The sequence below is a fragment of the Peromyscus maniculatus genome, chromosome 17 (assembly GCF_049852395.1).
Source record: "Peromyscus maniculatus bairdii isolate BWxNUB_F1_BW_parent chromosome 17, HU_Pman_BW_mat_3.1, whole genome shotgun sequence".
NCBI lineage: Eukaryota > Metazoa > Chordata > Mammalia > Rodentia > Cricetidae > Peromyscus > Peromyscus maniculatus.
The window spans coordinates 43,606,820-43,633,940 of NC_134868.1; the positions used below are offsets into that span (position 1 = coordinate 43,606,820).

The window sequence follows — 27,121 nt, forward strand, 5'->3', positions numbered from 1 at the left end:
GCTGCCCTTTTTAAACAAATGTATTGGTTTTTCACACTTTATTGCTGCTTCATAGCCCAATCTCTAAAATAGACTTCTCCAATTTTGTCTGTGTGTGAGAGAGAGTTTACTTAACTAGTGACCCCATATTGCCTTGTACAGGGACGGTTGTTAAGCTGGATTATTGTACACAGACAGAACATCCCATGTGAACTGCTTACAGCTTTTAACACCCGTGTCTCTCCTCTGCTTTCCAGCATGTTCATGAATCAGATGCCGAGCTGTGCGCACACAGTACTAAATACAAGACAGCATGCTCACAGTCAGTTGCATGAATTTCTGAATTGTGCCGCTCTTATTGAAGAAGACTGTCCTCAGAAATGACTGGCATGCAGCATTCCTAGGGGAGATGTGTAAAATATCTCATTTAATTGCATTGCCAAGTTCACCAATTGAAGTTGCCAGCTGTTGCCCTCTCGTCCAGTTCATTTTCGGTCTTCTCACATGTATTAGCATAATTGTATGATTAATGGAGACAATGGCTTTTATCACAAACATCCAGCAGTGGCAGAGCTAGAAATAGATATTAGTTGGATCTTCAGAAACAGTGGACAAGTTCAAGGGGGAAGAAGCTGCAATATTGTACACAAATGTAGGGAGATAACTGGTCCTTGACCCATGCCCAAGAGAAGACACATATTTTAACCCCCTAGAAAGATTAATTCTAACATCCATTATAACTCAGATTGCCCACTTAGCCCACATAGGTTAGGTAAATTCTGACACAGATATACAATGTGTGGTATTTTCAGCTCTTCTTCCAGAAAGCCTTACTGTGCTCCTCAGCGTCTTTTTTTTTTTTTTTTTTTTTCCTTTTGGGTTATATCTCTGCTCTGTGCCCAAAGGTCTTCATCTCACTGGCTTCAGCATCTTGCCTTTGTTTACACTGTAAGTGAGTCATGTGCTCATCCTAAGAGAGTCTTATCCACTGTTTCAGGCAGCAAACAAACAAACAAGCAAATAAATAAAAAGAAAAGAAAGCATCTGCCTCTTCATTGTGAATGCTTTCCGGTCAAAAGTCATGTTTTTCTTTTTTGAGTGTTAATGTTAGTTTTCAGTAGAGTACATTAAAAATACAATCTCTGTGCCCATTGTCGTAAAGGATGACGCCACCTCCACACACACAATGATTTCTTGGGATTCCAAGAAGGAAGGTCACATCTTTGGCACGCCTTTCCATGGACTCTACATCTTCCATCGTCCTTCTGCATCACATAGAAGAGCCTGTTTCTACCTTATTCACTTTTCTAAGAGCTCTGCTACTTATACCGAGCAGATTGGTTAAGTACTTTTTTCCCAAACACAGAGAATTCTTCCTGAACGTGCTGAGAAGGGTTTGTCCATTGCTACACACATCACCAGAGGGAAAGGAACAGCGGTTGAAGCATTGCTTCCAATGATTTGGCCTTTGGGCAAGACTGAGAGGCATTCTGTCCATTAATGGTTGGCATGGGAGGGCCCAGTTCACTGTGGGCAGTGCCACCCCGGGTCAGGTGATCCTGAGTCCTATAGTAAAGCAGGCTGAACAGGCCACGAGGAGCAAGCCAGTAAGCAGCCCTTCTCCATGACTCTGCTTCAGCTCCTGGTTTGGTGTCTCTCAGTAAAGGAGCATAAATAACCTCTAAGGCAAATGAACTCTTTCCTCCCTCAAGTCACATTTGTACAGTGTTTTTATCACACTAACAGGGAAACTAAGTAAGACATTATAATGCCTATGAAAAATGCATATATGTAGAAGGAATATATCTCCAAACTTTTCCTCCTAGGGTGAGTCAGTTCTTCCTTCTTCTTAATTTTTAGAAGAAGAGATGATCTGAGTACGATAGATGTCAAAGTTTCATATCTCTTTCCTTTGTGGATGAATTATCAGAAAATTAGCACCATCAATTCAAAAAGCAAAAATATAAAAATACAACACTTTACCAACTCTCTTCCTTGAATTAATATTAGCTTTGGTCTGAATGTATGCCCTTTCACCCATTTCATAGTTACCAAGATGATGGTCTCAGGAGGCAGGACTTTTCATAGGTGATGAAGTTAGAGATCTCATGAATGGGATCAATGCCTTCATATAAGAGGCATTCCTTTCACCTTTTCACCGTGAGATGGTGGCAGGTGTCAGGGCACCATCAGGAAATGGGTCCTCAGGAAATACTGAATCTACCAGCTCTTTAATCTTGGGTTGTCTAGCATTCATAGGCGTAGGAATAAATTTCTATTATTTAGAAGCTAATCACTCTTCAGTATTTTGTTACAGCAGCCTGATCCTACTAAGACATACTGGGTTATAGTTAATATTAAAGCTTAGCTATAATCCAAAATAATCTCTCTGGAACACAATGTGTTTCTTAAACAATTATTTCAATTCCAGAAGACATAGCTTAATTTCCAATGTAGTTGAGTGACTTGTATTCAAAATCATGATATGTCAGAGTTAAAAATTGATGATTTGTAAATGCAACTGGTTGTAAAATTGCATTTTGAATTGAGGAAACCATTGGTTTGCAGTTGAGGAGACAGGAAGGGCTGAGTTGTCTGCCCTAAACCAGCCAGCCAACTCCTGGCAGTGAGGGTTTGAGTCCCTTTGTATTCAGATTCTTAGGGTAGTTATCTTCTTCCTCCACCCTCCCCTTGTTTTTTTCTTTATGGTGTGTGTGTGTGTGTGTGTGTGTGTGTGTGTGTGTGTGTGTGTGTTCATAGCGGTCAGATAACACCTTTTGAGAACAGGGTGCTCTCCTTCTCCTACTGGATCCCTGGATCAGGCTCGAGTGGACAAGCTTATGCTGTAAGCCTGTTCACCCATAATCCATCTCACCAGCCCCAGTTCTCACATTCTAAGCTGTGGCTACTTGAACAGAGGAACCAATCGTGAGTGACAACTGCCCAACTGTTTTATCCAAATAGATATTGCTATTTATATATATGGAACAGCTGCACATGTTTTAAAATATCTGAAGTTAATTAATTACAGGAAATTCAGGTGTACCTCATAATTAATACGTAGTGTGTAATATAGGGTATGGAACACTTCTGGTAACACTCAAGGTGCAACTGGTGTTCAGCCAGTAACTAAATAATCATCACGGACCAGACACGCCTGTGGCTTGCACTGTGAGTTTAGAATTACACGAAATGGATCTAGTTCTTCTTGTTCTTGATCTTCAACAACCACTTGCTTACACTGGCCTTGGGCAATTTACTCCTGAGGCCAACTTCACTGTCCTTACCTTCTGATAGTGATGATATATCTGCCTTATAGAGTCTTCTTTAAAAACATGAATGAAGACCTGTTCCCGAGACTAGGGTTTGTTCAAAGGTAATTTGATTTCTTCCTCTTCCATTCATCATTCTTGTTGGAATTATTAATATAAATTTAGCTAATCTGTTTCTCTGACTCTTTCCCAAAATAAACTGATTTTACATTTGCTCCCTGTGGGGACAAGAGTTAAGAATTAACTATGGTCATAGAATCTTGGAAATATGACTATTTTTCTTAAAAAAAAAAACAAAACACCCACAAATACTCATTTGTAACAGGACTGCCACATAGTCTTGAGGAATACAGAAAGGCAGGCAATGAATGAGTAGCTTCTGGGAGACACGTGAAGCATATTTGGTAGATTAATTTTCAATTCACCTTCTCAGAAGAAAAGGACAAACCCCTCATTTACCAAGATTCTGAGGAGATTTCCAGGCGAGTCCCTTGCCAGCCTCACATTAGTCTTCGCTTTGAAGTATCCATTCCCCAGAGCTTGGTTTTCTTGCCCAGGACCCAAAGCTGTTATTGAGCTGCAAGAGCTCTGTAGGAAAAAATCAGCTCCTTCCGCTGACATTCACAAGCCTGGTGTCCTCAGAGGGGGATGGTCTAGGTGCTTATCAGGTAATCAATCTTTCTGTCTATCAACCTCTTTGTCTTTAGGACAAAGTAAGTTAGTGCAATTACCTCATCCACAACAATCACCTCACCTTAAACTGTTTATTCTCCATAGAGAGGTGTTTGGGAACAGGTAATACTTTGGCAAGACATGTTCCCTTGTTGTGTGCATCTGTCAATACTGAGGTTGATAGCACTGAGGAATTGTCTGCAATGCTGTCTTGCAAGCCAAGTTTTCCTTCTCTCTTGAGACTGCCCTGGAAGTGAGGACCCAGATTTCTGACCCGCTGCGTCCTAGGGGCGTTTTGATGGCTTCAGACAGAAAGCCATGGTCTCATTGTGGAGCCCTGGACAGGAAGCCAACCTACTGTCTTGGGGAAGAGGTTGTCTGCCTGAAACCAGTAGCCTACTGCAGAAGATAAAAATCGACATTGAGTCCCTTCCAAGATCAGTTAAAGAAAGATCCCACCACCTACCTAATAAAGAGGAAACAAACAAACAAAAAACTTAAGTGTTTTTTTTTTTTTAACTTTCCATTTTCTTACTAGAAAGGCAATTTCCAGGGTCTGTGTTAAAATCAACAAAAATATAAGTGGCCAGCAATGAGGCAACGTTTGAGAACTTTGGAGATCCCGGAGTGACACCTCTAACAGAAAAAGGAAAATGAGGGAGAGTGTTTGCTTTCTTCAAACAAAGCAAAGCAAAACTCGATCCCACACACCCACAAGCACCCTCCATTCATCCCCTACTTCTTTAATTTTCATTCACATTTGGGCACAATTAGCACAGTCGCAGGAATGGTTTCTGGTGTTATTTTTTCTTTCTTTCTTTCTTGTTTTAGCCTTCTGCTGGTTAAACAGCGGAAGAAGCAAGGAGGGTCATGACTCCAAAGTTGAGTGAAACCTTGCTTTCCCGGAAGCCTCCGTCTCTCTCGCTCAGAGGTAGCCAGCATTAAGACGCCTTGCATCCCGCCGCTGGGCGCTCGCCTCCAAGAGGCCGGGCTGCTCCGCACAGCTCGGCTCGCGGACGCGCGTCCCCGCCTCGGGCTGCGGGGCTCGGGCGCGCCGCCTGCTTTCCCGCACGCGCGGGCCCTCTGCAGCGGGGAGGCCGAGTCCGCACGTGCGGCGGCTGCGGGCTCACCTGCGGCGCCCGCGCTCGGCCCCGCCCTCCGCCCCGCCCCGGCGCAGCTCATTGGTCGCCGCTGCGGAGGGGCGGAGCCGGGGGCGGCCCGGGAGCTCATTAGCGATGCGGTCTTCTGGCTCAGCTTGGTAGTCCCGGACCCAGAGAGGAGCTGGGGCTGCGGTCCGCACAGCGGGGACGGCGGCGGGCGGCGCCGCAGGAGGCGATGGGGACGCGCGCTCTGTCCCGCTGCCCACCCGGTGTCCCCGCTCCGTAGGGAACGGCGGTGGAGAAGACAGACTCACCACAGACCACCACCCTCTCAAGGGTCGGGGGAAGCTACTGGAGGTGGTCCCCCCTCGCCGCCGTCGTGTCTCGAGGACTCCCAGGGTGTGGAAGAGGAGCGGATCCAGAGTGGAGCTCGGAGCATGGGGACGGCAGCTGCGGGCGGCGGCTGCGGAGCGCGCCGATGGCTCCCGTGGCTGGGACTCTGTTTCTGGGCGGCGGGGGCTGCGGCTGCCCGAGGTAAGCTCCCGGTGGACGGCGGTGTGCGCGCAGAGAAGCGGACGGAGGAGGAGCGGGACCCGCACCTTCGGCGTGGGCTTCCCAAGTTGTGCTTGCTTCTCTCCCGCGTGCGGAGCGCGACTCGGTGGAAACCGGGTGGAGGAGCTCCAGGGGACCACTGCCTTGCAATCCAAGTTTGCTATCTGCCTCAATCCTACAGGTTGCTGTGACCCGGGCCCCTATCCTTGAGTCTCAGCACCGGTTCGGTTTTCCGAACCCTCCCTATTTGCTGCAGGCTGGATAGCTTTTCTACACTACATCCTCATCCCTCGCTTGCCTCGGTCCTCTCCACTTTTCCTTCTTGCGCGAGCTCGTTCCTGGGTGGGCGCCCACGACGATCTTAGGTAGTACATAGGGAAAGAGGCAGGCGAATGAGCTCCAATAGAGACTGCGCTTTTTTTTCCCTTCAAGGGAAGCAGCGGAGCTGTCCACTTAGCTCTGCGCCAAGCCCAGTACCCCTCGGGCGACCCTAGCTCTGGCTCTAAGCCAGCACTGGCTTTGCTTCACAGAGGCCGCGTGGATGCGGGAGCTCTGGGGAGCTGTGTGTAACCCCAGGGTTTAACAGCGCCTGCAGTGCCCAGCCGGATAAGCAGTTGGCCAGAGGCTCCACTCCAGGCGCATCTTCTCCCTACTCGGTGCTTACTCTAGCTAGGAAGCGGGGCCTCCCTGAACAGCAGGAAGATTTCAGCTTCTAATAAGCTCAGGACCCCCTCCCCGCCCCTTGGCGCTCCCCCCCCCCTTTTTTTCTGGATCCGCTGCACTCCAGCAGAGCATCAACTTAAAGATACACCCCCACGGACCTGTTTTGAAGCTGATCACAGGCAGTTTCAGACAGCCCTGGTGCCGTGTCTACCTTTGAAATAATCCAGAAGCTTCTCAGTTCCCTGCCCTCTGTTACCTTTCTTTGCTGCGTGACATCCAGCGGGCTTAGAATATGTAATTGCATTAAACGTTTTCCCTCACCTTCTTCTCTGTCTCCTGAACATAGTCTCGGTAGCTGTGAGGCCTTTGGAAGGGTTGACAGCGATCCCAGGGACTGGTATAATCTCATTCTTATAGAAGCTAGCGTTGTTAAGAGCAGTTATAGTGCCTGGAAAGAAGCATTTAAAGGGTGAATAGAGGTTTTCAGCTGTACGGTCCTATGATCCTATTCTGTGCCTATTTGCATTTCATTTCCTGAACTTTTTTTTTTTTTTTCCAACGGAGCTGGTTTAAAAAACAAAAAGCAGGAAAGGCTTACAAATGAGCTTCGGTGATTCCCACATACTGTTACAGTGAGGCATGCTTCCTTATCTTGCTGGAAGAAGCCCGAGCTTCAGCCATTTAATTTACTACGGAGAACTGGAAACTGCCTGACTGCTCAGTCAACTCTGCGTGTTTTTTATACTGTTAGGGGGAAAAGTGAGTGCCCTTCCCCTTTTTCCTTCCCGGGGGTCAAAATGTGGGAGTTTTTACTTACTGTTCACAGTGTGGGATGGCTCCTGGTGACTGACTCCAGGTACTGGCCCTTAGAATTTGGTTTGTGGAGTTGTCTTTAAGCCAGCTCAAAACAAGAGGTGGGAACATGCCAGCAGCCTCTTGGATGGAGTTTTTCTGGCTGTGAAACCAAGGCTAGCACCTCTTGTCGGCAAGCTGTTCTGCAAAGGTCTCCTGGAAAACATACTGTACACTCTGCAGGCTTATTTACAACAAATGTTTTGCACAGATCATAGAGATGCCCAAGATACATGGAGCAGTAAATCTGAGTCATGCGTCTCCTTTCATTTTTCCATTCACCTTTAACAGCTTTTGGAGATACTTCATGAAATGCACATTAAACAGGCTACAAAACCAGTGAATTCTCTTGCACCTGGCGTTGGATAGGTAGGCACAGTAGAAGTTTTCAAATCAGAGGTGTTTTTTTCCACGTTAAAGTCTATCATTTCAGCAAGGTATGGTGCATTACAACCAGGATGCTGTGGACTTGTGTAGCATCCTTGTTTAGCAGTTTCACTGTGCTGTGTATGGTTGATCAGTTCTATCAGTGATTTCCGCATTTGAAAGTCAATAGTTTATAATTCTGATGACTTTTTCCTTTGGTGGTGCTGGGGGATTGGACCCAGTTCCTGGACTATGGTGGGCAAGGACTCTTTCATTGACACATAACTGTAGCCCATCAAAGATAGCTCTTGTGGGTTTGATCCAAGATGTTATAACTTAGTGAACAGGATATATGGAATGACTCCATTTGCTTTGGTGGTATAGTGTGTATGAGATTCCATGGCATTGTCCTTAGAGTATTTACCATGTGTCAATTTCCGTGATGGTGGTACCATCTCCTTTCCCTCTAACTTTCCTTTGCTTCTATACGTCATATAAAAAAAAATCTGAAAATCTGAGGATCATTTTGGATGATTGATTTCAAATATTCTCAGTGAGGAATCCACTTGGGACAAGGCACAACATGAAGGAAGCAGCCCTGACACAGAATGGCATTTAGTTTTCTGCCTTACTAATCAAAGCTTATGCCTTCAGAGAGAAAGTTTTATTCCTGCGGGCATAGTAAAATGATGGCACCCTGATACCGTAATTATTGTAGGTTTTGACACTTTACAACTCAGACAAAGGATGTTTAAAAGTTACTTGTGACCTGCCAAGTGCTAATTGAATCCACACCGTGTCATGCTGATTTGTTTTATTCTTAGAAGAGAGTGCAGCTGATGGAGTTGTGATCTCCACTACTGTGCAGAGGAGATCGTGTCATTAAGCAGGCTAGAGGATGATATTTGCTCCCAATAACTAGAGGTGTACACTTACAACAAAGAACATACACATTTAGGTCATAGGCACCGGGGGCCATATGATTTACACATGCTCACATCTACTTCTCCCCATTTTTTTTTTATAGCTGTTGGCACTTTCTTAGTGTTATTTGAAAACCCTTCCCTTTTATTTTTCTTCGTGTGTTCCTGTGTTTCAAAAAATATAATCTGCTCATAAGATGGAAGGTAAAGCAGCCTCCACCCTGCAACTTCCTGCCATACCTTCTCTGATTCAAACATTGTGCTCTTGGCTAGAGCAGTCCTGAGGCACCTTCTCTGCCTGCCCAACAAAGCACTCTCTGCTCAAGAGATCTTTGAAGTATCTCACTTTCTGAAGAGATTAATTGCTTTGCCTTGTCTAATGAAGGTTGTGAAAGCACCTGAACTCTTTATGTACTTCCTCACTATGAGCTAGCTATGGATGAGTTTCATTCTTGAGGTAGTAAGTACTCAAGTCCCAGGAAGCCCAGCTGGTCCCAAGGGTTCTCCGTGGGTGCTCTCAGGACTGACAGGATTGATCAAGTAGACCCGGTGAATGACAGATTCACTTCTCTCTTCTTTTCTAGATGACTTGTAAACTTGTGTTTTATTTATTAATTTTTCTTTCCCAGAGTACAGTACCCATCTTAAGACATTGCCAACATGGAGTTTATGAAGAAATTGGTTTCTTGGGAGATAGAGGCTATTCACTAGCCTTCTCTACTGCCTATTTTGTTTTGTTTTTAAATATTAGAGTACAGATCCAAGCCACGTGTATGAAAATTGACTCCCAACATTATGGTCTTTAAGGAAGTAGTAGTAGTATTGTGGGGTACCCTCATCACGAAAAGGTTCACATGTGTGCTGTCTCTCTGGGTTATACCTTTGCCAGTAATCCTTATTGTCTTTACCCCAGGCAATGCCTCCTGAGTGACACTGTTTTTATTGTCTCCCCTCTATCTATTCTGATGCCGTCATAACCTAACTGTGAAGTAGAACAATAATGGAACCTAATGGAACCCATTCTGTCCACCTGGAGTCACATAGGTCATGTAAAAGCCACATGCTTATTCCTCCCTTTGTGTGTGTATGTGAGTGTTCACACATACAGAAACTAGAAGGTAACATGACGTCTTCCTTTAATCACCCCCTGTCTTATTTTTTTTAATATTGTAATTACATTTATTTATTCACACACACATACACTCACCAAGAGACGGGGGCGAGGAGGCATGTGTGTGCCATGGTGCCTATATGGGGGCCAGAGGAAAATTTGCAGAAGTGTTCTCCCCTTTCCTGCCTGTGACACCCAGGGATTGAATGCAGGTCATCAGGCTTGGTGGCAAGCACCCTTACCGACTGAGCCATCTTGCTGGCCCTCTCAGCTTATGTTTTATCACAGGGTCTCTCACGGAACCTGGAGCTCATTTATTGGCTGGGGTGGCTAGCCACCAAGCACCAGTGATGTCTTGTCTCTGTCTCCCCAGTGCCGGGGTTACAGTGTGCCACTTTTTGAACCCTGCTTTTAAGTGGACACTGGAGATCCACACTCAGTCAGCCATCTCTGCCCTTTATCTTCATTTTCGACATTGTTGGTTTGAGAACAGTCATTTTTACTCTGTATTCTGGCTATTCTTTGAAAGAAGGCGTTTTTGAATTTTTGGATATGAACTTATTTTGATATTATTCAGTATGTACCATTAATTATTCTGAATATGTTACCCACATCAATTCATTTATTCCTTAAAATGACTCAGTATGGTAAGTGTTATTATTTGTAAGCTAGGAAGAGAGGAGCATGAGGGTTAAATAAAAATCTAAGACCATGGAGTAGTTAGGATAGTTAGGATAAGTAGTTAGTTAAGTCATTCTGACTTAAAAGCTTATAACATACAGTGTAGCTAAGCTATGCTGGAAGTAAGTGGTCCCTTGCATTTTGTTGACAAAAGTGCTAAAATGGTATCTTCATAACTATCAAGAATTATAGAGGAATTTGAAGTAGCTTAAATATATCTGCGAATATATTCAGATAAATCTAAGAGATTTATGTTGTATGAAAACAACACTCTTACAGCATTCAGTTTAGTATACTTTGGGATTGGAGTCACGCTTAAAATGCTGAATACCACTTTCTAATATGATAGCTTGCTTTTTTTTTCCCCTTTCCAGTCTTGAGTGTCAACAGAAAATATTACTCTGATTGAATACGCCATCCATGGAATGGCAGATCCCAAAAGACTATTTGTTGCATGTCTTGTATTTTTAGCCTTGTTTGCCGGGGAAATGTGGAGCATGAGATTTGAGAATAGATTGTTAACACGAGAGGCTGCTGTTTCTGCTGTTTTGGGTACTCCTGCTGCTGCTGCTTTTGCAAGGCAGATGGCTAGATTCATTTATAGAAAATAGATATTCGTTCTATTTTGCATTTCCACTTTGAAAGGAACTTTTAATTGTTTGTGCCACATTGCATCGTATGGCCTTATTGTGTGCACACACGCTGCACGTAGATAATTTTCCGAATTAGGCGGATGTTAATGTATTCAGTTTGGTTGGTTCTCTCTGCACTGCTCTGCTAACTCTGTTTTGGTTTGGAAATTCTCTTTTAGAAGTGAGTATGTCTGTGGCGCTATGTGCACCAAGACTTTTTCAGCTCAGTTCACTGCTGCTGTCTGCCTTGCTCCCACTACAGGGAGCTAGAACTCAGGGATAGAAATGGTCCGGCTGTGTTTATGGCACTGACATGGAATCCAACAAGAAGGTTGAGTATCCCCCTAGGAGACATTCTTGAGAGAATTTTGAATTAGAAATTGCTCAGATTTTGGACTTGGTCTTATGTATAAATAAGGTATATTGTAAAGGGACTCAAGTCTAACCAGGGTTCATTCATGTTTCACATATAGACTATCTGTTGGCCTGCAGGTAACTTATACATCATTTTTAGTGTAGCTTGGCCTTCACTAGCCCCATGTGGTCAAGTATGAAATTTTGCAATGTGGCATAAGGTAGGTGTTCCTAAACTTCCTGATGTTGGAGTTTTGTAGATTTGGATTTTTGGAGTACAGATGACCAAACCTCAGATTTGTCTCTCAGATTACATCTTACCAACCCCACAGGATATAAAATATTTCCTAGGATTTGTGTGTGTGTGTGTGTGTGTGTGTGTGTGTGTGTGTGTGTAATTATGTATATTACATGGTTGTGCATGTAACACTGTGTATGTATAGACCAGAAGACAAAATTGTGGTCGTTTCCCTCCTTGTTCCTTTATGTAGGATTTAACTCAGGTCACTGGGTATGTACTTATCCATTGAGCCTTCTGGTAGGTATATTTTTATGTCCGACTTTGCCATGACTTCATGAATAAGGACAATAACAAGCTGAAACCTGTCTTTCAAGGGAGCTTCAATGATGTACTTTAGTTAGTGCACATGCAATCATCCCTGGTATCTGGAACCAAACATGTTATGGTTCCTTATTAAACATTGGTGTAGCAGTCATATATAACCTGTGCATGTCTTCCTGCATACAAGATCTCTAGGTTTCTATAATTCCTAAAACAATGCAAATATGATGTAGGTACTCAGGGTACTATTGTAAAAGTTGGGTTTTCAGAGTTGGTTAGGCAACAATAAAATACAATCTGTTCATGCTCAGTAGAAAATAGTATTTTTTTCTAATGTGTTGAGAAACTGATACAGAACAGATGTACATGGGGGAGAGACAACTATATTGATTTTATAGCCCCAAATTCTGTTTTATAAACTTCAAATGAATCTTTATCTCCTGGAAGATACCTCTGTAGAGTTAGTTATCACATGACTTCAACACCATATCATAGAGATAGGAGGGATCAGGTGGGAAATTGTCATGGTGACCTGTGGGAACTAAGGATGAACTTTATAGCTGCTGAATTGCCACCTGAATTTAATTCTGTGATGTCTCAGCCAGAGAAGTCAAAAAATGTGACATCCATCTCAGATAGTCCAGAAGGTAGGTTGTTGGCAGACAGGCATAAAAAATAGGAGGACCCAGAGGCAATAATGAAGAAATCGTGTTGACTAACTCAAGTGCCCAGCCAACAGGAGGATAGCTACATCCCTGCAACATCATTCACAGATTTGAGGAACATGCTAAGAAACAAATTAATTGGCTAAATGGTAGATATTATTTGCCTCAAAATAAATTCATGGTAACATCTTAGAGTTACCTAGATGTCTTTGGTGGCTTCTGTGAGGACAATACTTACTGCACAGTTATCTTCTTTATTTAAATCTAGTTCAATAAATCTGCTGGGGAAGGAGGGGGCGCCATATGATGATAGGTTATGAAAGCTACAGGGTGATGTTTGGAACTCACAGATCAGTGCTTTTCAAATGATACTGTTCATTTGAATAACAGCAAATCCTGTTAAAATGCATATTCTGATCTAGTAATCTGAGGAGGGGCTGAAAGTCTGCATTTCCAGCAGGCTCCTAGATGATCCTGTCTACAGGCCATAGATGATGATCCTTTTGTGGTGCTGACTTTGTTTTTCATTTGCAAGCTAGTGGGAAGTAGGTTTCAATAAAAGACAAAAAGAAAAGTCTAGTAGGAGGTAAGGGAGACACAAATGTCAGTGTTTATCAGATAGACACACAGCTACTTGTAAGTGAATAGACATTCATGGACTCCATTCTTTGTCTTGGAGTTTGTTTTGAAATAATCCGGGGTCTTATGTCTGGACCTCATTAATTTCTTGTAATAAAGAGGAAATTGACTTTCCCAGAATTTGCACGGTTTTCCCAGTCTCATGTTTGCTGAGAAGCTTCTCTAGCCCTCTTCAGCACTCCTTCAATTTATTGTGTTCTCTTGACTTAATTTCTCTGTACTTCAGAGTGATCTGGAATTCTGGGTAATGAGAGAGGTAAGAGGTAGAAGAAAAAATATTTTGAAAAGATCCAGCCATATCCGCCTTCAGGTTACTGTTGTTAGAACATGCTGCAGGACCAAGGGCTTGGGGCCATTTGTCTCTGCTCCTGGCTGATAGTGCTCACTGTTCCCAGGTGGTGGATTGTCCTGCAGTCCAGTAGCCTTTCTCTCTGTAACCTTGCTACGCTAAGATATAAATAATACTAAGGTAAAACTTCTAAAATCTAGTATTGTGCACCCCCCCCTAGCAAACTTTACTTGCAGAGTAATAATGAAATATCAGTAAGTGATTTTAAGGCATTTACCCCCACAATAGATTATAAAATCTGCATCCTTAGACTTCACAAAAGATAGTTAATGGTAATAATGTAACGTGTCATCATGAATGTCTCTTTTGAATTATAACGTATTTATATGGGATTTGAAACTTTCTGTTTGATTAACTGGTAGTTGTGTTACACATTCATGGTGTGAGGTGATATTTCAATGTATAGCAAATCAGGAAAATTAGCATTTCCATCTTTTTTTTTTAATCATTTCTTTGTGTTTTGGTACCTTCAAACAAATATATAATAGATTGTTATGAAGTTAGTCACCCACTATGATTGGAATTCTACATGTTCTTTCTGTGTTCTGAATCTGTTTTTACAAGAGTGCTTTCACTGTGTGATCATCTCTGTGTTCCTCTCTATCTTTATACTGAATGGACTACCAACACCACCACCATCACCACACCAGTTACATGCTGATTACTAGCACTAGAAAGAGAATTCAAATCTTCAATCGGTGTCAGGGATTTTTCACTACATTATCATATAATTCTATTTTATTACAAGATAGATTAATTGGACTAAAGTTAGATGATAGAGTACCTATGCTCATGTTATAGTTGATTGATGTGTGAACATGGAGAAAGAATGAAAATTAAATGAATGGAAATTCTTCCAAATGTCTACCTTACCTTCCTGGTCTACGGTATTAGGTTTCTTGTGGTTTTCAGCAGTAATGGCTTCTTCCGGGGAAAAAGAGCAATAAGAAATGTGTTGGGAGACTGGGAGAAAGTACAGAAGTGACTGCATTAAAAATAGCACACTGAAACCTGGAGTAAGTGGTAAGTAAAATCATTTTAGGAGCTTGCTAGGAAACATCATCATCTTACATTTCAGAAGATTAGGCCTGGAGATATGGATCAATGGTGGAGTGCTTGAGCATAAAGCCCTCAGTTCTGTTACACACACACACACACACACACACACACACACACACACACACACAAACACATATACACCTGCGCACACACTCACATACATGCACCAACATACACACACAAACATGTACAACACGCCTATTCAGAATTGAAGTAAGCTCATCAATTTGTGTGTAATATTCTAAATATATTGTCTTTATTATTAATTTCAAGTGTATGTGCTTCCTCTTGCATTTTGTCATCTAATGAGGTGAAAATCTCTTATCTTGTATTGGAAAGGAATTTAGTGGCACAGTGTAATCAGACTTCCAGGAACATTTCCCGTAAATGTCTTTAATAATTATTTAACCTGTCTTTAGGAAGATAAGTAATATTATATATTTTCCAAAGTAAAATTTGATTCTAGAGAAATAATGATCTCATTGAAAGCCCTTTGGAGGGAGCCATGTACAGCACCTGTAAAGTACAGGTATTCATCATTTGAGCAAGAGACCATAGAGCTCCCATTGGAAGTCAAGACAACTTTCTGAAGCTTGCATCTGGACTTTTACAAAGTTGTTTCCCTAAAAAAAAACAAAAAAAAAAAAGAAAGGAAGAAAAAAAGAAATCAGGAGGTTCACAGATTTTGCTGGTGTGAGGTACGTGGGTGGGATGGAAGTGCTTGGGGTTTGCTCTAAAGAAACATGTCAAGTTAAAGATATGTCATTAATTAATTTTTTTTAAACTTCAGAGCAAAAAATAAATTCACCTTACCAGTTAGCCTGAGATGCATGTCAGCCTCTGGATGTCAATATGAAAATATAACACTATCATATCCCATGTGTCAGAGGAGACAGTTGTACAGCTAATTATTAATAATTAATAAGGTGCTAAGTGCTGCAATGCATGGATATCTCTGTGTGTATTATACATTAGTGGACTGTCATATATTATCATTATTCCAAACATATATCATCAAACTTCTATGCCATTAGTTTAAATGGAATTAATAACACTTAAGTTGGTGATACCGTCACATTCTTGACTCGAAAGTCATAGTCTACATCATGGTACTCTCAATTTTAAATCTAGCCCTCCTCTCCAGTTTTTCTTTTCCTTTTACTATTTCTAAAGCCTAGTCTTCCTTTATATTATTCTAATACAGGAGACTGAAAGGTGAAAGGTCAAAAGTATAGGTATCTATTAGAGTTTGGATATAAAGTATTCTTCCAAAAGGCTTGTGTTTTGGGTGCTTGATTTCAAACCATGTCTTCAGAGGTGGCACTTCTGAAGTGACTGGATCATGAGGGTTTTGACCTGATCAATGGTCTAATCGAGTGGTATATTCAAAATTGATAGGCTCAGGGGAGGGAATTGGAAAGTGTGTAAGGTGGGTACTGATTGGAGGAATGTTGGGGTGTGCTTTTGAAGGACATATCCTTCACACAGACACACACACACACACACACACACACACACACACACACACACACACACACACTTGCCACTCATAGTCTCTGTCTCTCTGCTTTCTGGTTGTCTCACTTTCTTGTCATTGTGATGTTCTGCCTCCCTATGGGCTGTAACAGTGGAGACAGTTGACCATGGGCTGAAAACCTCCACACCCTTGAGCTGAGATGGTTTACTTGATCTCCGCCAGACTGTGGAGCAGGGCAACAGTCAGTCTTTTCTAAGTTGTTTTTGTCAGATGTTCTTGTCATAACAAAAAGTGACTAACAGTACAGTTCCATGCATCACCCTTTTCTTCTCCCTTTTCAAAGTGAGACGAATTGACTCAATAATTTTTTAGTTTCCTTCCTGCTTCAACATTACATGACACCACCTTTTGCTCCAGGACCACTTATTCACAGTAATGTGATCATTTCATAAGTATATTTTAAGTATATATCAAAACCTCCAACAAATTACTCTGGAAATAAAATTTGTGAGACAAGTTCATGGGGCTTTGGGAATAATGCTGTAGGTCATGGGCTTATGACTCTTGAATAATGTACCAGTGATAAAAAGACATTTCTGTTTTGATTTCTCTTAAATCAGTGTCTGTTAGTGAATATGTCTACAGGTTGAACACCCCCAATCCCAAAAGTCTGATTTGGAAAGGTTCTCATGTCTAAAGCATTAAATTTTTGTGTTCGGGAGGCTCAGCCAGTAAGGTTTTTGCAAATGTTTCCAAATGTGAACAACTCTGAAACCTGAAGCACTTCTGGTGAGAAACACATTGGATAGCAGGTTCTTAATCTCTGTGGACTGGGCAGAAGTAGACCCACTCGGACCCAGCATAAAGAGGTGAGGTCCCTTCACTAGAGCACTTGGCTGTGTATGGGATGAGTCCTGCAAGGTTGATTTTTCCTTAAGAAGAAATCAGATGTATGGAATTTTATATTAGTTTTCCATAATTGAAATCTCAAATTAGATTACTAAACATTGACTCAAAGGTCAAAGGCTATGATTTCTCAGTTTTCCAGATCATCTGAAATCAATGCAGAGGACCAGAGTGGACTTGTAACACCTTTTCTCTATGTGTGAAGTAGCTTTGTTTCCTAGAAGGTGTAAAGCTTAGAGATGACCTTTAAGTCTGTGTTTTACTTTGCTGAATATGGAACCCATGGCCTCCTGCATGGTAGACAAGTGCTCTACCACTGAGTAATCCAGTCCTGAAGTAACCTTTATTTAATAATTCATAAGTGCTGATTTGAACACTAAGTTTATGTGTCTTCTCATACCATTTTCAAATAAGGCACAAAATTTCAGTGTGGGAAGTATCTCTCTCGGGCCAAACCTGCATTTATATATGAATAAGCAGGATCTTGTGAAAGGAAGTAGCCTGGCTTGTCTGGATTTGCATACCTTTCCTGCCCAGGAACCCAGACCTTCATTTTCTTACTGCTGTCCTTGCTTCCTTTCTTTTCAGACTCAAATAAGGAAAGTAATCAATAAAAGCACAAAGGAATTCAAAAGAATGACACCAGAAGACTAAAGACTATTGATTATTTTCCCTCTTGTCAAAGGATGTTTTCCTTTTATTTAATGTTTCTATTTTTCTGAAATTTCTTTGAAGTGAGCTCTACCTCTTCCTTCTGAACCACTGAACGCTGGCCCCACGGTTTGAAGGACGTGGTTTAGCTCAGTGTTAGGAGAGCTGACATTATTAAAGATGTTTGCTTGACAGATTGTTTTGTGTTTGGAGGAAATTTAGAGCTAGTATTAAGCTTCTGTATCCTTGCTAATACATTTGTGGAATATGAATTCAGTAGTGGAGTCTAAATATCTTCTGCACATAATTATTTTGAAAAGAATCTATTCAGAGGAAAGAGACCATACTCACCTCATTTCCACTCATTTACGTGACATTAGTGCTATGAGTTGGAACAACTAACCTTGTTGCTTATCCAAAGGAAATCATTTTAGAGAGCCTTTTGCTACCAACCCCTAGTTTTTACTAATTCCTGACTGTTGCTTGTTTTAAGTCTGGTTTTCACATGTGGAAAGGTCAGACTCATCTGTGTGAATGGCCCGCTGACCCTAGATTATCTGCTGGTGAGATGTCCCTGGGTTCAATAAGTGTTTACGTTGATTACTTGAGAGGACACTAGGTGGTGCTTTTATTGTGCGACTTGCTTTATGCACTCTTGAAGAAAGCTTCTGATGTTGGCAGTGACATATTAATGAGACCCTTAAAAAGCCACAGATCAGCCTCCAGAGAGACTGGCTGGGTATCATATTAAAAGCTTTAGTTGTCTTATTTCTTTTCCTGTAGTCCTGCTGTCTAGATGTTAATGTTGAATGCTGCATCTCTGAAGGGCACAATAATTTGCTGAGTGCCACCATACACTGGGCTGGAGCTTCTGAACATCATGATGATTATTCATGTGGATGCCACCTTGCTGAGAAAGTGTTAGACACAGGGGGTGTTGAAAACTTCCGATTCTTGGAGATTAGGTGGCAGAATATTCAGTTTGGCTATATTTAGTAGTTATCATTGAAGGATTTTGCTTCTGCAAATGGTGGGTAGGTTTTAACTCAACAAATCCCTTTTATCACCCAAAGCAGTGTTTTCAAACTTACAGAGGAACAAACATGAACAGTAGTGCCACCCAGGGTTAGGTTGGAGCATCACAGACAAATGCCTGCTGTGTGTGTGTGATGTTCATTTTTGTTTGGTAAGCTAAAAACTGAACTGTTTGAAGCATACTTATTATCAGTTTCATGAGATATACTACATCGAAAGCTGAGCTGTTTATAAGGTAATATTGCCTAATAGAAAATATACGTGAGTGATTTTAAATTCTAAGGAGAACCAGTTTGACACCGATGTTAGTAGTCAGCTGATTACACAGCCTGGATCTCAGCAATGTAGTCAGCAATTGAGCAGGGGCAAGATCATTCTCTAGTAAGGTACTTAGCTGATTCTTGATTTGGGAGTCTAAAATCGAAAGCCACTGACTTAATGTTTATAAGTGTAGAAATTCAATGTGTGTAAATGTAGAAATGGATCAACTTTAGAGTTGAGAATAAAACTAGTGAGACTATGAAGGGATGCAGGTGACTATTCCTGATCACCATCCACCTGCTCCATTAGCTAGTTCTTTCTGCACTCAATTTCAGATGACTTGGATGAATGCAGCTGATTATTTGTGTTAGAATGGGCCTTGGGCGTTCTTGTTAGGTTGGAAAAACTGAGGTATTTGTTAAAGGGGTAAGGCTATGTGAGAGCAATTTTATAATAAATCAGGAGACTTGAGAACAAAGGATTAGGGATGGCCTGTATGGAGTACAGGGCCCATAAATGGAGGACCCCCCTCCCATACACACACAAGCCCTATCTAAGAACTCTTACCCCCTTGTGTTACATTTCTGTTGCTACAGTGGAATACCTGAAGTAATTAAGTTACAAAGAGGAGTCTTTGAATTGGGTGTTTAGAGGTTGCATTTTATGGTGGGTGGGATCTGTGGTAAGGCAGCTCACCCCAACAGGATCACAACCGCTCATCTTACAATCTTACAAAGAGCCAAGAAAGAAAGATGAACGGGTCTAGGCCTCACAGTGCCCTTCTGAGGGCCAAGGACAGTGGCCCAAAGGCCTCCTAAAAGGTTTCACAGCTTAAAGGTCCCAGAACCTCCCAACAGTGCCACCATGGGGACAGAGACATTAACACACACACACAGGATTTAGACATGCAGCCGCCAGCATGTGAATACTAAGGAGTGGGTGAATGTATTTGTCCTAGTCTAGTTGTCCAAGGGATATATATGGTAGCGTGTGGAATCTGGAAAACATTTTGTGATTTATTGTTGCATCTGAGTGAATATGGATTTTAAAATGTATTCAATTTGGTGAGTATCTGTGAAGTTAACACTACACGTAAAATTAGACAGTAATCAATGCCTGCCATTGGTTCTTTAGCCTATCTCTCTCGTTCTTAGTGGTGTCAGCCTTGAAAATCATGCTTGCTCTTACCATTTGCAAGCAGGCATACACACGTAGTTGATTCTGTCACCTTTTGAGATGCCCTTATGCTGTGTTACAGAAGGTAGTCTCCGTATTTTCTAGCAATTAGCTTTTTCATCCAAGATTATGTCTTGTCTGTGTTCCTGTATGTAACGTAGCTGGCTTGCTTCCCTGGAGTACAGTGTTCAGCTAAGTGCCAGGAATACTTCATGTCACTAACACAGTATATGTTTAATTGTTTCTTCCATATCTGAAAGTAGGTTATTTGGACTTAGGGCATAATTAAGTTAATTTTCACACACAGGACTTAGTCATTTGTTTCTATGTATGCACTTAACTTTCTTCTCCATGTTTGCTGATGAAGTTAAACATTTTCCTTTGTATGTAGTCATCATGTATGTATCGAGTGCAAAATACACACTTTGCTCACTTTTTGTTTGTCTCTGAATCAGGAAAGTTTTAAGTGTGTGTTCCTGTGCGAATATAGAAATGCTCCTGCACTAATGATGGATAAATGCAGGATAAAACCACCCTAAGTTCAAAGCACTACATGTTTAAAGTGCAGTGAATGCACTTAGCCTTCCTAACCACCAGAGCCTAGTAAGGCGGCATGCTGGGCTGTCCTGTTCACTCTCTTGCTCACACGAGAAACTGGCATCACAGGAAAGCATTGTACCACGCATCACAGCCCACAGGAAAATCAACATTCAGAATCCAAAGGGACAGCTTTTATTGAACATGTCATTTCGTATGGTTGTGAAGTGGAAATGTCCTATTTGGGGATGCCTGTAAGCATCTCCTTTATGTGAATGTAATTTCCCCTCCCACTTGTTTTAGATGTCTTCTGATAAATTTTTAAACTTTTTTTTTTTTGAGACAGACTCATACTTTGTAACTTAAACTGACATGGTACTGACCATGTAGGTCCGGCTGGCCTCAAACTCATGTTCCTACTTCAGCCTCTCAGGTACTGAATAAAATGAAATTATCTGTGGTCTTCTCATGGTCTAGAACTTTGAATGTAACCAGTGTTATAACCCACTTTAGCTTGTTTTGTGCTGTGCTTAGGAGATCATTCCTAAATTACGTTAATGATACCTATGGTCCTTTTTCTATGATCCTTACATTTTGGTCATTCATATTTATGCCCTTCCCTAGTGATTGCTATGTCACATTTGTAGTTTATGAAGGTTTCATGTATTCATAGGCAGTGAGTCTGGCTTTACATGTTTCTCAGTAACCTCTTTTTGTTTGATTACTCCTGCCCATTCGACTACCCTCTTCGGGTGACTTTGTGCCATGCCTCCCGACTCTCCAGGGCTTTCTTTGTGTTATGTCATTTGTGCTTTGTTCTATCCCCCTGGGTTTTGTGCTACTGTTTGGGCATCTTTCTTTCTTTTTTGCTTCTTATTACACTGTCAACTATTGAAAGTAGCCACAGTGTTTTGTCTGTTATTGATCCCCTCAAGAATAATAGAGAACATGGTGTCTTCTACCTGGAGAGTATCTCATGAATCATTGAAATAAAATTGAAATGATTTTGAAATTATGCAGCTCATCATATTGGCCCACCCATCCTTGCTATAATTTATACGCTTTAAATGTAATATTCAAGTGACACAGCGTGGTAAAAACCTGTCTGCTCCCCTTCCCTGCCCCTTGTCCCCTCCCACCTTGAGCTGATTCCAGAAAGCCCTTCACTCTCCATTTGATGAGTGAGTATAGGACTTTTTAGACCTTGGCCCAGAAGTGCAAGGCACTAGGAAGAAGATACTGGAAAACCAAATGAAGACACACATAGGCAATAGGACCAAGACCCTTAATTGTGTGTCTTAAGCAAGAATAAGGTTCATTTGACATTTCAGTGACTGGCATTGTACAACCATAGCATGGACTTGCACCTCTGTGCCCTGATTTATTCAGCAGACCAGTTATCACGAGACACTGTCCATATGTCTTCCCAGCTGTAGCTTTTAAATTCTATGGAATGTTGTTTCTGCTACATCTCCTAGCTAGATAACAGTCCTGCTACTGCACCAGGCTGGCTCAGTCTGAGTTTATTTGCTATAGGTTAGATTTCCAAGATATTCTAAATGCAAAACCCATACTAGCAAAGAACCAAAAACTCCAAGTAAATTTGTAAATCTGATCAGCCAGCACACTGCTTAATGTGTGTTCATTTGGGTAAAATGATGGTGCTGTCTTTCCCTAATAAAACAAACCTGTGGGAGAAGTACATTTGAAAAAATAGCTCTTGTCACAGTAGTCTAATTTAGCTAAAGGGCTTGAGAGATGTATTCAGAGGCACTAGTTAGGGAAGTTTTGCAGAGTAAAAATGGTATGCTGGGACTGTGATTTAACACACGTGATTGGGAATTCTAGTGTAACTGGAGGCTTTTCTCTGTCCCACCTCATCCCATAGCTGCTTCCAAATAACCACTCAGAGGCTTATATTAATTATAAATGTTTGGCTGAAGGCTCAGGCTTATTACTAGCTAGATCTTACATTGAAGTTTACCCATTTCTATTAATCTATGTATCCCCACATGGCCTGTAGCTTACCGATTCTTTCACATGTGGCTTCTGGGGCAGCTCAAAGCATCTACCCCGACTCCACCCTTCTTCATCTCCATCATCTTCAGTTTGAATGTCCCGCCTAACCTTATTCTGCCTTGCCATTGGCCAAGCAGTTTTTTTTTAATCAACCAATGATAGCATCACAATATTCACAGTGTTCAGAAATACCATCCCATAGCATTCCAGGTTTGGAATGTCCAGAGCTGAGCCAGTCAAACAGACCCTGCATGCAGCAGCATTCTCTTGAGCTAGGGTTTTTCATCCCATGAGCTATGAGCAGGCTTATGGCTTTCCTTTCTACTCCAATAGCTTCATTCTGAATCCTATCATCTTGCCCCCTTACTCTAAGAAGTTTGAAAATTATAAAGTTAAGTGAACAGAGGTCCTCAGGAGGTTTTGCAAAGGCAGCCATCTCAGGGAGTCTCTGAGGATCACACTACACCCTTCACAGGGCCTCTCTTCACATCCAGGACGGCTGGTCTACTGGTTTCACCGTTGGGAAGAAAAGCAGCCAATTATCTCAGTGCAGAAGCAGATACTTGTGTCTGCAGTTCTTGTTGGGTCAGAATGTTCACTCCTTTGTACCAGGAACTTAGTATCCTGCACAGTTTGTGCTCCACATTGGAGCTGTGGGTGTGAACGTACAGTGCATTTGTTTGCAGCACTTGCCCTGGGCAAGTTTGGTCATGCCTGCCATAGTGCCCAGGCTCACAGCAGCCAGCTCAGGCAAGCGGTAGGTGGTGCCTCCTGCGAAGTGAGCCAGGAAGACACACACAGTGGCATCATTATTTTTGTCTGCCAAGATGAAGGTAGTGTGTGGTAGTCTGGACCGATGTTTTGTTTGTTCATTTTAAACTTTGCCAAGGTACCTCTGAGGCATAGTTTTTTTATTTATTTATTTATTTATTTCTGGGGTGCTGTGTATGTGTTTTTTTTTTTTTGTCTCAGCATTACAATGAGTGCAGAAATGCAGAAGTAGGAATACTGTGACTCTTGGAGACATAGGTGAATTGGCAAGTATGCGTTTAGAAAATGTACTTCTTTTGTGCAAGAAGGTTGGCTCAGTTGTGATGGAGCATAATTTTGTATTAGCTATGACATCATATGTACCACCTAATTTTACTTGGATTGAGATGGAAATAAACAATTCACAAATTTGATAGGCAAATTTAATTAAGGTTAGACCTAGTAGTCTTTGCCAAGTCCCTTTCTGCATTTAAAATATTGATTTATTAATAAAATTAAATTGAAGTAATTAAGAAATAGAAAATAAAATCTGGAAACCATACACACATACACATACACACACACAGAAATACATGCATATATGTATATATATATATATATATATATATATATATATATGTAGTTGGCAAGCTATGGCTTAATATGATGAAGGGGTTAATTCATCCATCTCTCTAGCTCTAAGTTGAAGGCTTCTAAAATTTTATCAGCAAACTTTCTTTTCCCAAATTATTTTGTGTGCATGTGAATATATACATGTGTACATATGCACATAACAAATAATTGAAGCTTTATAGCTTCTTACCTATGTTGGAAATTGAATATGGTTTCATTTTCTTTTGAAGTACTTGTATGACGTGAACTTCTTTTTGAGTCTTTATGTTTTTAAACACTTACTAAATTAATGAGTTCTGGCTTTATGTTGTGATTATCTATCACTGACCTTTCATTATATATATATATATATATATATATATATATATATATATATATATATATAATTTTACTATAGCTGTGTAATATAAATGTATATTCCCAGGTTTAGCCTGGAAGATACACGAAGGCCGTTGCATCTGTGGCCAAAGAAGCAAGGCTACATCTCAAGCTGGCAGCAGAACTGTCCATTTGCATGGTTCTGATTCTGCAGACATACAAGATATATGATCCTGGGCTCCTAGAAGCTTGTACCATGGTATAAGAAACTTGTTGAGGCCATGCAACCAAAGCAGGTTCAGACTTTCTTCATGGATCTCATGACTATGCATAAAGGCTAACTTTCAGTAGAGACTCCAGTTACTGGTAAGGCCAATCTGGATACACTAAGCAAAGGTCATGATGCTGAGTGGAGATGGCCCAAGAGAGAGACCACAATTGCTGCAGACAAGAGAATTGGAAGAATGGAGATACTCAATCCACAGATGCTATACATGGAACTAGAGTTTGGTGTTAGCCCTGTTGGGTTTTGTCGGTTTGGTCTGGTCTTTGTTTGCCAATGCCCCAGTTCCTCTGTTACAGAACAATAATGTTTCCTCCATGCCATCATGTATTGGATTGCAACTATATAACTTGTTTTTTTTTTAATGTTAATGGGTTTAACATTAAGAGATTTCCGTCAGTCCCATAGGAGACTGTGGATATGGGACATTTGAATTGTGTTGGAACTGAGAATTTTGAAGTTGGACAATATGAAATGTTTATGAACTTCTGGTGGCTAGAAGTGGAATGCTATAGGTGAAATGTGCAATATTTTGTTCCTCAGCTGGTTGTTCTTTTTTGGGAAGTTGTAGACCCTTTAGAAAGTATAGACTTGGTTAAGGAAGTAGGTCACTGGACACTGGCCTTGAGGTTAATAGCCTGGCCTGCTTCTGGTCTGGAATATGTTTCCATTATTATTAAGATGTAAGGACACAGAGCTGGAGAGGTGGCTTAGTGCTTAAGACCCTGAATGGTTCTTGTATAAGACCTGAATTCAGTTCCCAGCACCCATGCTAAGTGGATTATAATTGCCTCTCTTCCAGCTTCAAGGCATCTGACACCCTTTTCTGAAATACATGAGAATCTACATTTATATACACATTTAAAAATAATAAAAATCTTTAAATAATATAAGATATGAAGAGCCCCACCCACATGCTTTTGATACCATGGAGCTGCATGCTGCCATGCCTTCCTAGCCATAGAGGACCATATTTCCTCAAACTGTGAGGCAAAATAGATCATCTTTTGAGTACTTGAATTTTGTTATTGTTTTTATTTGATTGATTGGCCAAGCATTTGGGCACAGCAACTTGAAAAGTAATAAAATGAATAAGTGGGTATTTGAACCCAGCAAAGTTCAACTCCATCACATGTATTCTTCCTTAGTATCATGTCAGAGTGCCTTCTAAGTTTATAATGAAGGTGTAGGCTCCCTAGTTCTTTGGCTACATTAATTCTTGTAGAGCCAGCTATTGTTAATTTTTCATTGTAGCTTTCTGTAGCCTTGTCTTAAGTAGTCAATGAGGCCAGGAATTCTCTGAGCAAAGGTAAGTTGGAACCCATCAGTTTTGTACTTTTTGTTTTTCTGTGATCTCTGGTAGAGCCACTATAAAGTCTACAATAGCCTGCCTTTCCCCCTTTGGTGCAGCAGAATCACAGAAAGCATAGACTATAGATTTCTGAGCATTGGATGGCTAGCCAGCCTTTTGTTCTCAGCTGGCTAGTGGCTGGATCCCAGCTCTCACAGTTTTTTTCCAATTACATGACTTATGCTTTCTGTGCATCCAGACAACTTAAGTTTGAAATGACAATAGCAAGATTTCTTCCATGAAGTATGTGTTATGTATGACATGACCTTGCTCTGGGCAAAGATTGCGCATGCACTGGCTGGTATGAACTAATAATAGGTGGTAGTGGGAATTATAGGTCAAGTTATGGCCTTGGATAAAATTAGTAACCTGCATTTCTAACAGCACTTTATTTCCAGAGTTTTAACCCGTTGGTTGTGATTTGTTTAAATACAAATGAGAGAAAAATAACATTGCAGAGAAGAAGGCAAAATTAAAAATAACTGTTTTCCCTCCATCATAACAAATTATTTAAGGTGTATCTAAATTAAAAAAGAAATCTAAAAAGCATTTGTTGAAAAACATATTGTCTGCATATGTGTCTCAGTCTATCCCACCACTGCTGTTAACAGCTGTGGTTTAAGTGTCCCCCCAAAGTCAGCTTCTTAAAATTGTGGTCCTTAGCTTAGGGCTACTGGAAAGTAAGTGATAGGGCCTTTCTGAGGGGGTGGCATGGTGAAGTGTCCCCACTGGCTTGTGAGTTGGAGCAACCGATCCCAGGTGGTAACTTTGTTTGGGAGGTTTGCGGGGCCTGGCTGGCCGAGATGGGCCATTTGAGACTGGCCTTTGAGAATTATCACCCATTTCCTCTTCTCATTCTCTGCTTCCTGGTCTGCCAAGACAGGAGAAGCTGCAGCCACAGGTCCTGCTGTCAAGAATCGAGTCACTGCGCGGTGATAGTTTGTGTCCTATGAAAGGATGAGTCAGATAAATCCTCACCCCTTATTTCTGCTGGGTGTACCGGTTGAAGACAAGGACTGTATCTAATGTTTGTGGAGTCTAATGGAGTGTTTTACATCAGTGGGGGCACAGCCCCGAACAGGACTGTGAGCCTTCATTTCCTGGCTACCATACTCTGAGTAGCTTGCTCTCTGGCCAGATATACTGCCTCACCTCAGGCTCAAAAGCAAGGGAGCCGACTAATGATAGAAATCACCCAAACCATGAGCCCAAATAAACCTCACCATTTCCAAGGCTGATTCTCTCAGCTGTGTGGTTATAGAAACAATACATTAACTAAAGCAATCCAATAAC

At 41.4% G+C, this 27,121-nt stretch overlaps 1 protein-coding gene across 8 annotated transcripts in view; it reads left to right on the forward strand.

The window, feature by feature from the left end:
* Positions 1-5,181: 5,181 nt before the first annotated feature.
* Unc5d (unc-5 netrin receptor D) overlaps positions 5,182-27,121 on the forward strand; it is a 557,233-nt gene continuing 535,293 nt past the window's right edge. For 7 of the 8 annotated variants that reach the window (XM_042262551.2, XM_015987869.3, XM_042262552.2 and 4 more), the window contains exon 1: positions 5,197-5,557. In XM_042262551.2, coding sequence (XP_042118485.1) covers positions 5,461-5,557 — 97 coding nt within the window. In that variant the 5' untranslated portion in view covers positions 5,197-5,460. Of the gene's footprint in view, positions 5,558-27,121 lie in introns of all 8 variants that reach the window. The other variant, XM_006994386.3, reaches the window with a different exon arrangement.